This window comes from Pipistrellus kuhlii, unplaced genomic scaffold (assembly GCF_014108245.1).
Source record: "Pipistrellus kuhlii isolate mPipKuh1 unplaced genomic scaffold, mPipKuh1.p scaffold_m20_p_4, whole genome shotgun sequence".
Lineage (NCBI taxonomy): Eukaryota > Metazoa > Chordata > Mammalia > Chiroptera > Vespertilionidae > Pipistrellus > Pipistrellus kuhlii.
This window is the reverse complement of record NW_023425540.1, coordinates 71,381,874-71,398,710: the sequence shown is the minus strand read 5'-3', so window position 1 is coordinate 71,398,710 and position 16,837 is coordinate 71,381,874. Positions and strand designations below refer to the sequence as shown.

General features: G+C 45.6%; 2 protein-coding genes across 3 annotated transcripts; both read left to right on the top strand.

Moving 5' to 3' along the window:
* The first annotated feature begins 1,472 nt into the window (after window positions 1-1,472).
* Window positions 1,473-6,029, top strand: IFT22 (intraflagellar transport 22). Its single transcript, XM_036410320.2, has 5 exons — window positions 1,473-1,630; window positions 3,893-3,969; window positions 4,098-4,187; window positions 4,458-4,660; window positions 5,536-6,029. The coding sequence occupies exons 1-5, from the start codon at window positions 1,592-1,594 to the stop codon at window positions 5,682-5,684; spliced, it is 558 nt and encodes a 185-aa protein (XP_036266213.1). The 5' UTR covers window positions 1,473-1,591; the 3' UTR covers window positions 5,685-6,029.
* Window positions 6,030-10,354: 4,325 nt separating this feature from the next.
* Window positions 10,355-14,031, top strand: LOC118703387 (WD repeat domain phosphoinositide-interacting protein 4-like). 2 transcript variants are annotated; one of them, XM_045571156.1, is made up of 2 exons: window positions 10,355-10,433; window positions 12,259-14,031. In XM_045571156.1, exon 2 carries the CDS (start codon window positions 12,592-12,594, stop codon window positions 13,672-13,674), a length of 1,083 nt encoding a protein of 360 aa, XP_045427112.1. In that variant the 5' UTR covers window positions 10,355-10,433; window positions 12,259-12,591; the 3' UTR covers window positions 13,675-14,031. The 2 variants fall into 2 exon arrangements, with proteins under 2 accessions (XP_045427112.1, XP_036266205.1); XM_036410312.2 differs by lacking the exon at window positions 10,355-10,433 and adding an exon at window positions 10,723-11,101.
* The last annotated feature ends 2,806 nt before the right edge of the window (window positions 14,032-16,837 follow it).

Here is a 16,837-nt window from a genome sequence, read left to right as displayed (position 1 = left end):
GTACATGATCATATTTAGCCATTATTATAAAACTACTTCAGCCCTGACTGGTTTGGCTCAGTGGATAGAGCATCGGCCTGTGGACTGAAGGGTCCCAAGTTCAATTTCAGTCAAGGGTATGTACCTTGGTTGTGGGCACATCTGTAGTAGGAGGTGTGCAAGAGGCAGCTGATTGATGATTTTCTCGCATTGATGTTTCTAACTCTCTATCCCTCTCCTTTCCTCTCTATAAAAAAATCAATAAAATATATATATTTTTAAAAAGAATAAATCCCCAACATCTTACATGATCTCTCCAACAGCACCCCCTCCTGCACTCTCCCTTATGCGTCCTGCACCCATCTCATGGGCCCTCTGTGCTAACCTTGCAACATGCCACGTTCATTCCCACCTCGGGATTTTTGCTTTCGCTGTTCTGCTTGGAAAGCTATTCCTCAGACCTCTCACATCGTTTGTCTGAGCCCTCCCTTAATTCTGCTTTCTGCTTTAATGTCACCTCTGCACTAAGATCTTGTCTTAACCATTCCATCCAAAATTGGCTTTCACACTCTAACTCTTTAGTGGTTTATTTTTATTCATAACACTTACCACTACCTAAAATTGTCTCTACTTGGGAGAATGTTACTGATTTACTTAATATCCATCTACTCTACTGGAATGGTAGGTTCAAGAGGTACAGAAACACTCCTAGTACCTGGAAGAGTGCCTGCTGTAAAGAAGGCATTCAGAAGTTATATATTTAACCAATCAATCTACTCATGGCATCATCTTGATACTGAAGCAGACTTTTCCTTACAGTTCACTCAGTTCTTTGTAATGCAGAGACTATATAACTAGCCTACCAAAAGTAAAGATTGGGTTTATTTTAGTTTTTTCTTTTTTCTTTTATCACGTCAGCACTTTTTTGGACTAGCATATCTCCTATCGGCACTCTTGGCACATGGATGCTTAATTTCATGGCCTCACCCGAAATTCTGGACTGGGTCTGTCATTTAAGACAGACCTAGTGACTAGACTTAGGAGCAGTGCGTCCAGACACCTGCACTGACAATGAACACGCCAGGACGTTATCCTTATGGTTTCCTCCAGATCACCCAAATGAGGGTGAGTGATGAGTCCCTTTACAGAAACCAGAACCTCTTTTCCTTGACCTCTTCCAGGCTGTGCCAGGGTCTCATAAATCCGCTCTCAGTGCAGCCAGTTTCCTGCCAGAGTGATCCAGGCGTCAGAGGGCTGGTTCCTACCCAGCGCCGCCCCGCTGGAGCGGCCAGAGTTACAGCGAGAAATACCAGATCGAGGCTCCGCAAAACGCACCCTCCCTACAAAGACGGAGGCCAGACCCGTGAGCTCTACGTTCTCCCCGCTCAAAAGAGTCTGGATCCGGGTTTTTGTTTCCCACTTTCCCTCTCCCGGTGCCTCCGCTGCCGCAACCCGCCCACTCCCGTCGGCCCCTGCGGGCCGCTCCCCGTCTCCATGGAGACGAAGGCAGCCAATCAGCGCGGCGACTTCCGCTCCGTTCTGACACCAGTGCGGTCGCGGTCTCAGACATCGCTGGAGTGGGCTCGGGTGGGCCTGCTGTCGGCGGGCCGGGATGCTGAAGGCCAAGATCCTTTTCGTGGGGCCCTGCGAGGTGAGGCCGGGGCCGGGGGCAGCTTCGGGGGCGGCGAGCGGAGGCGGGGGGGCGCCGGGAGCGGGGGCCCCCCAAGAAGTGGGAATCCGGTCCCACCGCGCCCACCCTGGTGTGCGCCGCTAGCCTCACCGGAAACTCTGCGTCTCCAGACTCTGACACTGTGTCACTGAGGCCTGAAGGCCCAAGCTAGTGAGGGGCGTTATGGGACCAGAATCTAGGTCCCACTTTACATTCTAGGCTGTCCCTAATGAATATGACTGTGGGACGAGATAAAACGAGGAGGAGAGATTGGACTATGACATGGTCTTGGAACAATTAGCTATTAATATATGTTTGGTGGTGATAGTGGGGATTAAATCTATGTGTGTACTTCACACTATACACAAAAAGTAAAATTCAAATGGACTAAAGCTAAACGTGTGTGTGTGGAGGGGGGAGGGGGGAGGGAAACAAACCAGTGTGGGAATAGTAAATAAATGGGAATTTTATTGATGCTGTTGGCCCAGGGACAACACTTGGAAAACACTGTTGTAGATGAATAGATACGTTTTAAATCTTCAGATAGGGAAAGTCTTCACAAGTACATTCTGTACAACAGACATTCTGTACTTAAGTATTTGCAAAATAAATCCAAAAAAAGAATTAATAGGTAGTTCACAAGGAAAGTAAATAACAGTAAAAAAGAGAGAGAGAGAGAACTCAATAGAAAACTGAGCAAAAGCTCTGTACACAAGAAATACAACTGACTAATAAGTGTGAGAAGATGCCCCACTTCACAGTCACAGGTACACAATTTAAAACAAAAAGAAGACATTCATTTACCGGTCAGATTGGATGAGAAAAGTTTAGAAAATTGATAGCACCCAGGGTTCGGATGCTTGCAGGAATATGAACGCTCTAGGATTCTGTTGATGGAGCAATAAATTGATAAAACAGCTTTTCTGATGATAAAATTATTAAAATTTAAAATGTGCCTTTTAGAGCTGCATTTACATTTTTCAGAATCTACAGTAGCTGAATACTTGTCCATGTTCCCCATGGGTCATGTTCAGTATTGAAAAGCTGGAAACATCCTAGGCGCCATCAGTAAGAGAATGTCTAAATAAACTAAAGCACATTCTTACTCTGGAAGTCTGCAGCAGTTAAACAAAACAAGGCAAGTCTGTCTGTCCTGATGTGGAGAACTCTCCAGGACATAAATTATTAAGTGAAATCGACAAGTAACGATATGCAGAGATTTATGAAAAGCAAAACAAGCACAGTTATATTTTAATGGAAATTCTCAAATTTATAAAAGGGAGAAAGAACTATGAACTCCTAGTACCCATCACCCAGCTTCAACAGCTGAATATATTTGTGCATATACATTTCTCTTTCCCTTCAAACATTGATATGAGAGAGAAACATCAACTGATTGCCTCCCAGATGCACCCTGACCAGGGATCAAACCACAATCTCGGTTTGTACCCTAACCAGGAATCAAACCTACCACCTTCTGGTGTTCAGAACGATGCTTCAACCAACTGAGCCACACTTGCCAGGGCTCCTCTTTTTCTAATTTATTCAACAGCTCCTGATACAAGGTAGACACTGAAAAACACCTTGTGGGCCTAACAGGCAATTTCTTCATTTTCCCATAAGAACCCGTCCCCATAAACTCATGAAATGCAAGAATGGAATAAAACAGTATTTCTAAGTTAACATATAACTTAATGTACCTTTAAATATGTATATAGCTACACTGATATATAAAACATCATAAAAGTATATTTGTATATTTTTAAATAAGAATGTATTATCTAGAACTAGAAACAGTCCTACCTGGGAGGGTGGCATGGCCAGCCAGGCCCAGCTCTGCCTTGGAACTTCTCAGTGACCTTGAGGGACTTCCTTCCCCTTTCTGGGCCCTTGTGGCTCCATAATGAGCGTTGACAAACTGTGGTTTTTCTTGAAGATGTGGGGAGGGGCAAGTGAGGAGAAGTTCACATTAATGATTTCGCTTCTGTGTTTAAATAAGTTCACTGAGAACCAGCTGGGGAAATCCCTGTGGGTAAAGCCACCCAGTGGCAGAGCCCCCGGGACCCAGAGCACTGTGCCCACCACGCACAGCAAGTTAGTGAGAGCCCTCTACCCTGGCGGCCCCAGAGTGGCTGTGGCCTACACGCCATCTCACCTGGTCCCAAGCCAGCTAATGGAGGGCTCATTTATAGTTTGCTTTCCTGATCTTCAGAAAAGATTTTTTTATCATCTTCATTTTCACAGAGTGGAAAAACCGTTTTGGCCAACTTCCTGACAGAATCTTCTGACATCACGGAATACAACCCAACTCAAGGAGTGAGGTGAGCCCTGAGGTATCTGTGTCCCAGAGAGACCCTGTCCATCACCCACCCTCTACTCGGGGTGCTGGTGGCATTCCAAAAGTATAATATTTCCTAAGTAGAGATGCTGCTGCTGTTTCTGCTTCTAGGATCCTGGAGTTTGAGAATCCACACGTCACCAGCAACAACAAAGGCACAGCGTGTGAATTTGAGCTATGGGATTGTGGCGGCGATCCAAAGTACGTCTCCTTTAAGAGGGTTCAAAAATCACCTGCCAGCCAGGCACCTTGGCCTAGCATACTTCCTAGCATGCTTGGTCAGTTGTTTGGTGACATGCATTGCTCTTAAAATTTTAGTGATTAGGTTTTAATACAATGAGAAGTCATCTATTAATTGTCAGTAGTAAGGAAGTCATCCATCAATTATCAATAGCAAGATATTATTTTTAAAGTCCATTCTTAGAAACCAGAACTACCTAACATTCACTGTCACCCTTTGCGGCCTTGCAGGTTCGAGTCCTGCTGGCCAGCCCTGATGAAGGACTCTCACGGCGTGGTGATCATCTTCAACGCTGACATCCCGAGCCACCTGAAGGAAATCGAGATGTGGTATTCCTGTTTTGTTCAGCAGCAGTTCTTACAGGACACTCAGTGTCTGTTAATTGCACATCACAAACCAGGTTCTGGAAGTGATAAAGGAAGCCTGTCTTTATGTAAGAAGACTGCAGTTCTCCTTTCTGCTTTTGTCTTCCGTGTACTGGGCGTCTGTATATTGCTCTGTGTGTTTGAAAGCAGCAGCTGTGTGTGTTAGTGAGCACCTGGGGCGTCGCCAACGCCGGTGGTCCGTGAGGTCCGGACGGTGGGTGACCGCTGTCCTAGGCGTTTGTTTTCCTCATCAGGTAAACCAGAATGACCAGATTGGAAGATCTGCCATTCCAACCAGGCCAGGATATAGACACTTTAAAAGCAGATAGAGCCCGGCTGGCATAGCTCAGTGGTTGAGCATCAGCCTATGAACCAGGAGGTTCCCGGTCAGGGCACTTGCGGGTTGTAGACTCGATCCCCAGTGTGGGGCATGCAAGAGGCAGCCGATCAATGATTCTATCTCATCATTGATGTTTTTCAATCTCTCTTTCTCCCTCTCCCTTCCTCTCTGAAATCAATAAAAATACATTTTTAAAAAATAAATAAAAGCAGGTAGTTAACAAGAGCGGAAACATCTGGCTTTAGCCACTCACCTGTCACTTTTTCCTGGCTGGCCTTTTCTCAAGAAAAACTCCAATTTGCATGTGACACATACCATTACAGAAGTGACATTGTGACCATAGAAAATGACTGCCAGTACTCGGCAGTGTCTTCCTTTCTGGTACAAGAACAAAGAGGACCTGGCAGTGGCTTGAGAGTTGTCGTCCTATTGTCAGTGGCAGTGTGGCGAAACCTTCTTGTGTTAAATTATGTCAAGCAAGACACTTTATTTTTGGACTTGAGAAAGTTAAACAAGTTGGCTTCTGTGAGACTCAGGTCATTTGGAACAAGAAATGGCCCTCAGTAAAAGTTCCTGCCTAATTTACCTTATTTTCTTTTTAAGCACCACCCTTGAACAAGCTGAAGCTGGTGCACTCGAATCTAGAGGATGACCCTGAAGAGATCCGGATGGAATTCATAAAGTATTTAAAAAGCATAATCAACTCAGTGTCTGAGAGCAGAGACCGGGAGGAGATGTCAATTATTACCTAACTAGCCTTCCTTTGGACTCTCCCACATCCCGAATGAGGTCAGCTTCTTTCCCCATGCAGATCTGAAATCTTACCTGGCCGCTGATACTTCCTCCCTGTGGCCCTCTGAGAAATATTCCTCACCTGCCCGAAGGTACCAGGCACCCAAGGAGTTGAATCATTCCATCTGTTCTCTGTCTTTACCTAACCCAGTATCCCCCCAGGAGCAATGCTTTGGTATTTGCTATTCCAGTGTTCGTGATTACTTTATAGAATATAGTAAGAATCCACTGTATCTCCATCTCTTGCAATTTAAAGGTTTTCGGGTTAGCTCAGTCTCTAATAAATATTTAATTTATTCAAGATATTACAATCCACTTCCTCTACGTTCTCCCTAATGTGGTATTAGTGTCTGGACAGTGTTTGTGCCCTTGTTGGGGTGGGGCAGCTGTTCTAAGGGCAGGTCCTTGGGTTCCCTCCCTGATCTCTGTCAAGATGTCAATGGGCACCCTACTGGCCGTCTCCAGCCAACTGTAAGACTTGGTAAGGCTTGTAGCATGGGACCCATGGAACCAGTCATCCCCAGGCTGAGTTGGCCTCATTCCCACTGGGGCTGGCCGTGCACATTTCTGAGAGCCATGTGTGTCCTCCATCCATCCCAGCTTTCTTTGTATATGTATGGCAGGATCACTTTATCTCTTGGCATTGCTGACCTGTCCAATTCATTCTCCACGCTCAGCTTACTGTAAATACAAGCTCAGAAAGAAAAATAAATTATTTTTATCTGATCTTTAATGATTATTCCAAAGCTCAATAGAAAAATTAACCCAACAGCTTTCATTGCTGATAATGGCCAGAGTACAACCCTGAATTGAGAAAAAAGTTTATTTTATTTTATTATATTTTAGAACGTTTTTATTGATTTTTAGAAAGGAAGAGAGAGACAAACATCAATATAAGAGAGTAACATCCAGCCTGCGTGGCTCAGTGGTTAAATGCCAGCCTATGAACCAGGAGGTCATGGTTACATTCCCAGTCAGGGCACATGCCAGGTTGCAGGCTCAATCCCCAGTGTGGGGTGTGCAGGAGGCAGCTGATCAATGATTCTCTCTCATCATTGGTGTTTCTATCTCTCTCTCCCTCCCTCTCCCTTCCTCTCTGAAGCCAATAAAAAATTTTTTTAAAGAGAGAAACATCAACATCAATCAGTTGCCTCTGGCACATGCCCAACAGGGAATGGAACCCATGACCTGGGCATATGCCCTGACCAGGAATTTAACCAGTGGCCTTTTGGTGCATGGGACGACATATTTGTTGGAACCAATCAAATGACCAAGTAGTATTCTGGAATTCTATCTGTAGTTAAGTGAAGCATGACTTATTCACTTACATTGCAACTTGAATGCTCATATCTCAAAATTGTTCAGGAAAGCTCCTAGAGATCATTATACTTTCTGGGGAACACCAGAAGACAATATCAGCAGGGTAGGTTATGTCAGTAGGATATCTTACATCAGTAGGGTATGCTAAATTGTTATAGCAAAGAGTAAAGCTTTGTAGTAACTGAGGACAGGAGTTAATACAAAAACAGTATTTCTGATACTTATTGAAAAGATGATTGCGTTTGTACCTTAAGAAAATTATTCTGGCCCTAGCTGGTTTGGCTCAGTGGATAGAGCATTGGCCTGTCGACTGAAGGGTCCCAGGTTTGACTCCATTCAAGAGTGCTTGCCCAGGTTGCAGGCTCAGTGCTCAGTGTGTGTGTAGGGGGGGAGGGGGGAGCATGCAGAAGGCAGATGATCAATGAGTCTCTCTCATCATTGATGATTCTATCTCTCCCTCTCCAAAATAAAAATAAAATAAATAAGTAATTAAAAAATAAAATATTCAGCAGAATAATTAAAAAATTATTTTTTTAAAAAAACAAAATACTCTGCACTGTGGCTCTTCTCAATCTTGACTTCAGCCTCCCTTACTTGATTAACGAGAATTACATATTCTGGCCTTGGCTGATGCTTTCTCAACAAATGAACTATCTCCTTGAGCAAGAAATGAATGATTTCACATTTTAAACACCAAAACAAACAAAAAATAAATAAAGAGGGAGGAAATTCTGCTTTTGAATGTTAAGAATAGATAACATATTTCTTATATGACTTCGTAACTGCTTTATCATTTACATTTTCTACATTTATGATACCGGCCATTCTTCCTACCTATGTTAAAAGCCAGTGGAAATTGTGTGTATTCCAAGTATTCCCACTTCAAAGGGAAAGTTTTTAATGCTTTGATGTGTGCACACCTCATCTATCTTTCTGCTCTCTGCAGTTCATTCCTATCTAGGCTTTTTGATAGCTTTAAAAGTACGGCCCCACTCCCGTTCACAGCCACGGCGTTGGAGTCCCCAGGACGTGCAGGATCTCCTCCGGCCTCACGCAGCATGATCACCTTTGGCTTGGCTCGGGAAAGCCAGGAGGAAGCAGCCTGACGGCCAGTCCGACAGAGCCAGTGCTGGGCCCCCACCCTGAGTGGCTGCCACCAGCCACCAGACTTCCAGAGGCTCTAGGCTCCTTTGAGCTCCTCTCACCACCCTCCTCCTCTGTCCTAACCGCCCCCCATAGACAAGGCAGGCTGCAGCAAACAGAAGCAATTGGGTTCTTTAGTGTCAAAATAGCAAAGCACCAAAAAGGAAGTTGACAGAGCCCTGCTCTTTACTACTTAAGCCACACGTGAGCCTTCCTAACACCCTGTAAACATGTGTCTTGCACCAAGGGAAAATAAACAACAAGCAGCCAGCAAAAAAAAAATAAAATAAGGAGGAGGAGGAGAATGCCTCCCTTCTCTAAAGCCTCAGTATGATTCAACATTTACTGCTCTTTGGATCATAATTATAGACCATAGACATTTCAAATATTGTGTTAAAATCACTCATCTATTTTACATTTATAGTCTTACTGGAGTTTTGTAATAAGTACTTTATACAATAACTATTATTTTTAATCTTTTGTGTGACTTTACAAGGCCTAGAAAACACTAGGTGTGAGTTAACCTTATCATGTAATAAAATATTTTGTTCAGCGGAATGAAGTTCTAATTTTATCAGAGTATGAGGAACTTGGTCTCTACTTATAGAAACCTATTTCGAGTGCTTTTAGAGAATACTTTGCAAATCTAACTACATTTGGAATTTATTACCCGTTTTTGGGTGCATCTGTTAAAGGCATGTATTTGTGCCCTGAATTTTTCAAAAATAGTGACAATAGCTTTAAAGCATCAATTACATGAGATGAAGAACCATATAGAGCAGTGATTTTTTTAATTGTTTAAATTATTACATATAGTAGTACATATATCTCCTTTTTCCCCCCATTGATCTTCCCCCAGCCTCCCTTACCTCCTGTTGCATGCCCTCATCCCACCCCCCTCAGTGTCTTGTGTCCATTGATTGTGCTTATATCAATCCTTTGGTTGATCTCTTTCCCCGCTCCCCAACACTCCCCAGCCTTCCTGCTGTAATTTGATAGTCTCTTCGGTGCTTTACTTCCTCTGTATCTATCTTTTTGTTCATCAGGTTATAATGTTCTTTATTTTCCATAAATGAGTGAGATCGTGTGGTATTTTTCTGTCAATGCCTGGCTTATTTCACTTAACATAATGCTCTCCGGGTCCATTCATGCTGCAGAACAGCCATTTTCAATCTTTTTCATCTCATGAGACACATAAATTAATTACTAAAATTATGTGGCACACCAAAGTATACTTTTTGCTGATCTGACAAAAAAAAATAGTAGTGTAGTTTTAATTCATTCACAGTGGATGGCTATTGATGTATTGGCCGTTGTATTTTTCTTTTTTTACAATCTAAGGGAAAAGAGGTCAATGCCTCTGACTAGATAGGTAATGCATGTTTTAAAAATTCTTGCAGCACACCAGTTGAAAAAACGCTGACCTAAAGGATGGTTCTTATGTATATGAAGACAAACAGGAGACAGTAGTTAAGGTCAAATACACATGCCAACCAAGGAGTATGAACTTGATTATGTTAGCCAATGAAGAGCCTTAAGCAGAGCAGTGACAATTACTTTGGTGGCAGAGTGGAGAACAAACTTAAGGGAACAAAACTGAAAACAGGTTGATCAGGAAATGCAGTGTCTGAAATACAGCACAGGGTGTTGGCATGAAGAGAAAGGCACGGATTCTGTAAATGTCAGGAAGGTAAAACTTGTTAGGGTGGACAAGACGAAAGGATTTTATCCCCTTTGCTCAGCAAACCTGGCTTATCGCAGGTGCATTTTCCTGTTACTCCCTTGGCAACAGATTCTAGTAATATCCTGGTAAAGAGGTTACCCCTCGTGATTAATACAGACCTGGGCGTTATACGGACTGTGCTAGTGAAAGAATTTCACCTGTATCGTAGCAGTGACTTTGCGCTGCCGCTCAGGACAGAATGCGGGCCTGGTGCAAAGCCATAGTCAGACGTGTCAGTTACCTGCAAATAAATGCTCAGGCCTAAGTGAGCACAATGGATTTAGTTTGGATATTGTGAAAACAACAAGGATTTCTTTTCTAAACGGAAATAGAAATAAAATTGTGGTATTTTAAAAGAGAATTCCGCAATATATTTCAAAGTTCAGCTGTAAGTCTCCATAATGGTAGTACAATGCGAGTTAATCAGTGACTACATTTCCCATAGTCCTTAAGGCAACGCCGCCTGCATTACCCAGAGGCCTGTGCGATGTTCGTGCGAACCGAGAGCGTCCGTGGAAACAAGGTAAACAGAAGGGGTTGTGCTCTTTAATGTTGCTTTACAGCCCAACTTTACAGCCCATTCTCCTTCCCTACTTCATCCCTCTCTCTGTCTCCGCCCCTCCGTTCAAGGGCTTCAGAAGCCCAAATACCCGGGGATTTGTCTCTGTGGCAATTCAAGTTACCTTTTTTATTTTTATTTTTGCCGCACGACCGGAAGTGTGCTGTGTCCGGAGTCTCCTGGAAATGTAGTCCGGAGCCCCCGCCCAGCCGAGTGTTTCTTGGGGTTGGGGGGGGGGGGGAAATAGAAAGAGGGGGTGCTTCCTGCGCACGGTCACCTGCTGGCCCGGGACACAGAGCCGCGAGCTCGTGGCTAACGGCCCTCCGCAGGGGACTCCGGGGATAGCGGTTGGGCGGGGTCGGGCCCGCGCCCCGGAGGTCCGAGCCGCTACCGTTACCGCTCGCCTCCGCGGTCAGAGCGGACCGCAGCCTCCTCGCCCAGCGGGTGGTGAGATTTCCCGGCCTTTGGGGCAGGCTCCGCTGCCGTTACCTGGGCTTCCGAGCACCTAGGCAGGTAGACGGCCTCCGGGAGAGGCGGAGTGTCGTTCGTGCGCTGGCCCCGCTCGGATGGGTCCAGGGGAGAGTTCCAGGGAATATGCTCGGCGTGGATCACAGTGATGAGAGGGGGTCCAGGTGGGTCAGAGAGGGGCCTTTAGTAGAGAGCATCCAGCCCCCATCCACCTGTTACATGGCGGACTAGGCCGAGAGAGAGGGAGGAATTGCCCAGAGAGAGTCAGGCCCTGGTTGTCCGCTCGCGCCTGTATTTCCAGCACAAAGCACAGAGTGGATCACAGGACAGAAGCTCGAGCATTTAAGTGTCTTTTTGTTCTAAGAACAAACAACTGAAATAGTTCAAGTTTCAAGACAAAAGTAATTTAAGGGGAAGTGGACCTGTAGACTAAGAGACTAATCAACCAAATGCAATGTGTAGACCTTATTTGGATCATGATTCTAACCACCATAAAATTGTGAATTTTTTAAAAATGAGAAAAATGTGAACATTGATGATATTAAGGATTTGTTTTAAATTTTTAGTTGGGGTAATGCCATGGGTTTGCGCATTAAAAAGGAAAATAGTTTTAGGAACACATACTGCAGACTATATGGTTTTGATGTTTTGAGATTTGCTTGAAAAATACCCGGGAGGAAGGGTAAGATTAGTCAGGTGTTAATAATTATTGGAGGTGGAAATAGGTACGGGGAGATCACTAAACTATTCTCTCTACTATCATACATTTTTTTTTTTTTTAAGTTCAAGTGTAGCCCTGGCAGGTTTGACTCAGTGGGTAGAGCCTCAGCCCTCTCACTAAAGGGTCCCAGGTTCTGTTCTGGTCAAGGGCACTACCTCCCTTGCAGACTTGATCCCTGGCCCTTGCTCAGGGCACGTGCAGGAGACAATCAATAGATGTTTCTCTCTCTCTCTGCCTCTGCCTCTCCCTTCCACTCTTTCTTTAAAAAAATCAATGGAAAAATATCCTCAGGTGAGAACCAAAAAAATATTTTTTTTCAAGTGTAATTTTCTTAACTCCTAGAGCTACATACTGAGTTATCTATCAGGAAAAAAATATATACTTTGTATACTGTGTGGGGTTTGCTTTAAAGTACTACACACACACAGGAAGTGTGATGGGACGTGGAAGAAACAAGAATGGCAGGAAATAAGGGGCCTTGAGCTATGGAAACTGTGATGGATATGTGAAAGTTCATTGTATTATTGTATCCTCTTTAATGGGACTCAAATTTTCTATAATCAGGTTTTTAATTTTTTTAATGGATTTTATGGTTTTCAGAAAGTGCCTAAACATAAAGAAGCTCATGAGAAGTTTACCTGAAACTTAATCTTCCCCTGCACAAGTGAGAGGAGTCAGTGCCTCACAGTTCTGTTTGCTCTAAGTTCTCAGAACTTAGCACGCCTTTGTAGCAGGACAATGCACACTCATTGCAAAGCCAAGAAACACCACTAGGAGGCTGCTGCTTTAGATCGGTGGTGTCCTCGGATCTTGGCATAAGCACAAGGAACCAAGAGTTGACTTCACGAGGTCAGAAAGCTGTGCCAGGCAGCACCCAGACCTGGGCCTAGGATCGGGAGACGGGAGCGGAGGTCAGGGAAGCAATCCTGAGTCATGACTCAGCAACCACTTCGAGGGGTGACCAGCCTGCGTTTCAACCAAGACCAAAGCTGCTTTAGCTGTGCCATGGAGACGGGCGTCCGCATCTACAACATGGAGCCGTTGATGGAGAAGGGACACCTGGACCACGAGCAGGTGGGCAGCGTGGGCCTGGTGGAGATGCTGAACCGCTCCAACCTGCTGGCCCTGGTGGGCGGCGGTGACAGTCCCAAGTTCTCCGAGAGGTCAGTGCTGGTCTGGGATGATGCCCGGGAGGGCAAGGACTCCAAGGATAAGCTGGTGCTGGAGTTCGCCTTCCCCAAGGCAGTGCTGGCTGTGCGCATGCGACACGACAAAATTGTGGTTGTGCTGAGGAACCGCATCTATGTGTACTCCTTCCCTGGCAGTCCCCGGAAGCTGTTTGAGTTCGACACCCGGGACAACCCGAAGGGGCTCTGCGACCTCTGCCCCAGCCTGGAGAGACAGCTGCTGGTGTTCCCAGGACACAAGCGCGGGAGTCTGCAGCTCGTGGACCTGGCGAGCGCAAAGCCAGGCACTTCGTCCGCGCCATTTACCATCAACGCCCATCAGAGCGACGTGGCCTGTGTGTCCCTGAACCCGCCGGGCACCGTGGCGGCCTCGGCCTCCCAGAAGGGCACCCTCATCCGCCTTACTGACACGCAGTCCAAGGAGAAGCTGGTGGAGCTGCGCCGAGGCACCGGCCCTGCCACCCTCTACTGCATCAGCTTCAGCCACGACTCCTCCTTCCTGTGCGCCTCCAGTGACAAGGGCACGGTCCACATCTTTGCCCTCAAGGATCCCCGCCTCAACCGCCGCTCGGCGCTTGCTCGGGTGGGCAGAGTCGGGCCTATGATTGGACAGTACGTGGACTCTCAGTGGAGCCTGGCGAGTTTCACAGTGCCCGCTGAGTCAGCCTGCATCTGCGCCTTCGGTCGCAACACTTCTAAGAATGTCAACTCTGTCATTGCCATCTGTGTAGACGGGACCTTTCACAAATACGTCTTCACTCCTGATGGGAACTGCAACAGAGAGGCTTTCGACGTGTACCTTGACATCTGTGATGATGATGACTTTTAAGGACCCTGTGGGTTGTGCTGTGGGACCTGCAGTGGCAAAGCACAAAGCATTTATGGGAGTGGGCGTGCTGAAAGCCACCAGCCAGCAGGCACTCATGGGGCAGGTGCACACTTTCCCCACCTCAGAGCAATGCCCAAACGGCTCATTTCTCCCAAGCACTGCTTGACTGTGTCCTTGAGGGCTGTGTGCCCACAGGGCTGGGCCAGAGACCCAGAGGGGCAGCAGATGCCCTGGGGCTCCCAGCCTGGAGAAGAGGACTAGGTCCCCAGAGGAAGTGTCCTGATCCAACCTGTGGGGATAAAAATTTTTCCCAGAAAGCCAATCAATGATATGATGAATTTGAATAAAAATTAATAGTTTAAAAAAAAAAGTTGACTTCACAAATTTGTAGGTGCCCATGGACTCCTACCTCAGGGAGAACATCAGTCTCTTCCTGTTCTGTGTCCTTATTTCAGCTCCCCCCACTGAAATAAGCAACACGTTGGACAGCTTCTGGAGCCTCTGTCTCCTGTCTCTGTTGGATCTCTGGGACTTAAAACCAGGGGAGGCCAGAGGCAGGGATGACACTTAACCTGGTGCCCACCAGAACAGATGGATGGGTTGTTAAAGTACTGAAATGCTTCTGGACTAGTTGTTAATCAGGTTTCTGCTGTGTCCCCTAATAGCCACCTTGGCCACCCCAGTAACTCCCCTCCTACTACCTGCCCCTCCCCCAACCCTCAGGACCTCTCTGAGGTCCAGCATCTAATGCTTCTCACTGGGTCCGATAGGAGGATCCAGGCCCCTGCCTCTGGATCTGCACATGAGACCAGCATCTGTTCTAATCAGTCAGTGTTCGATGTAATGCCCTCCTTGGCCTCACGCCCTTATTCACCGTCACTGCCCATGGTCATGAAAGAAAGCTGAGTATCGTAACTCAGCAAAATGAACACTGGAACCAACTGGATTTAGGTCCTGGCTCCACTGTGTACTGTGTGACCTTGGGCAAGTTCTTTAACTTCTCCGAACCTCTGTTTCCTCATCTGCGAGCATCAAAGTAATAGAGGAGAAAGCAAATGAGAAGTGTAACCTACAAAGTGCTTACGTATAAAATTATTTTTAAATTATTGTTTAAGATGTGTATGAGTTCTTTAACCAACACAGGACCACACCTTCAATCCTGCTTTCTTTCCTCTACCTGGGCCCCTTCCTTTTTACCTCTTCTTGGAGTTTACTTCAAGCCTGCATCCTCTGCCACCCCCCAAGGGATACCCAGGACTTCACTCTGGAGGTCATTAACCTTGGCACCTTGGAGCAACTTTCTTAGCTGCCTTCCTTAGCAACATCCTCTCCTGTGTGGCCGGGAGAACTCAACTTACTCTTCCAGACTTCTCAGATTTCCCCTCCTGTCACACCACTACCATTTTGGTCCCCTGCTTCTTCCTCATCCACTCTCCAAGTGTGTAAAATAATAATTTGAGACATTTTCTTATAAAAGTAATACATGCTCATTATAGGAAATACAAATATGGCTAAAAAGAAAATGAAAGTAGCCCAGCCGATGTGGTTTAGTGAACCAGGAGGTCATGGTTCAATTCCTGGTCAGGGCATATGCCTGGCTTTTGGACTCGATCCACAGGGCATGCAGGAGGCAGCCAATCAATGATTCTCATCATTGATGTTTCTATCTCTCTCCCCCCTCCCTTTCTCTTTGAAATCAATATAAAATAAAAATATATTTTTTAAAAAAGAATAAAAGCAATTTAAAATCTTACTACATGCATAGTATTTATACCTTTTTTAAAAATGAAGGATCATTTATTATTTTACAACCTCATTTTTATTGCTATATCACATGCCATTATTTATGTAATCGATCCCCTATGATGGGCATGGATTTTATTTAAATAGCTTTTTACTTTGCTCTGTGTATCATTTCAGTTGGTGACCTCAGGACTGAGGGCAAGGAGTTCAGCTCAGACCAGGAACTTGCTGGAAGAAGTTCCGCCAGTAGCTCTTGCAGATTCAGTGAAATTTTGCAGGCACCAGTGCTGGAATACAGCTCAGAATGTTCCAGTACATTAGACCAGCATCAGGGAACCTTCCAGAGGGCAGGTCAAGCACTTCCCCACTCATGAGAAGAGTTTGAAGAGTTTCAAGCAGGAGAAACACAATCTGTGAAGGTGACGAGAGTGACAAAACCTGCAGGCCAGGTGAGCCCCTTGTTCAAAATCAGAAAAGCTATCCAGGCAAAGGCCCCAAAGATGCAGCACATGCGGCAGGCCTGGCCCTGGTTCAGCATGAGAGCCACACAGGCTAGAACTCTCCAGTGTAGAACAGACTTCCAGATCCCCCAGAACCGCTGTCAGGCCCACCGGTGTGACTAGGTCAGGAAGGTGTTACTTTCATGAGTAAAAGGTAAACACATGAGAGAAAGGGACCGCCAAGACCATGGGCAGGACAGGCTGGGGTGTGATCTGAAAGGGAAGGAAGGACATGGCTCGAGAGAGTGGGTAAGGCATCCTTCAGGAAGTCTGGTCCCCCAAAACAGACCCTCTCTTCGTGGCTTTGTAACCAACCAGGTTTGTGACGTGATACCTTTCCTCTCTCTCTCTCTTTTTTTTTTTTTTTTTTTTTTTTTTAACAAAGGTAATCCATGTCTATAACAGAAACTTTAAAAATATGAAAAAAAAATGTACGAGTACACACACACCAACATACACATACACTGAGTGGCCAAATCATAATAATCTGGCCACTCAGTGTGTGTGTGTATATTCAGTGTGTGTGTGTGTGTGTACATATATATATTCACATTAAAAAAAAAAAATGGGAACCCCCTGGTCCCACAGCTACTTGCAGCCCCAACTTCCTTTCTCACCTGGCTTTCACAGGGAGAACCAAGGTTCCTGCAGGACTGTTTGTGAACACAACAGCAATACTTCTTTCGGCCACAAGAGGGGGATGTCTGCTCATGCACAACTATCCCAAAATTTCTGGGGAACCATGAACTCTCCTTCAGCTCTTGAGGCCACCTATAGTAATTCTGTTCACTGCATCTCTTGGGAACCTTGGTTCATGAGGAAAAAAAGACGGAACTCACATTCTCACTCTGTAACCACATCTGCACCAATTTAACAGATCCTTGATCAGCTCTCTCCTCACTGTTGCAGCCTTGGGCTTC

What these genes read in the sequence shown, in the direction of transcription:
- IFT22 (XM_036410320.2), top strand. Translation starts at nt 1,592, where the DNA reads ATGCTGAAGGCCAAGATCCTTTTCGTGGGGCCCTGCGAG. An exon ending in TTTTCGTGGGGCCCTGCGAG is followed by an intron (nt 1,631 to 3,892) that starts GTGAGGCCGGGG and finishes TCATTTTCACAG; the next exon opens with AGTGGAAAAACCGTTTTGGC. An exon ending in GATTGTGGCGGCGATCCAAA is followed by an intron (nt 4,188 to 4,457) that starts GTACGTCTCCTT and finishes GCGGCCTTGCAG; the next exon opens with GTTCGAGTCCTGCTGGCCAG.
- LOC118703387 (XM_045571156.1), top strand. Translation starts at nt 12,592, where the DNA reads ATGACTCAGCAACCACTTCGAGGGGTGACCAGCCTGCGTTTCAACCAA.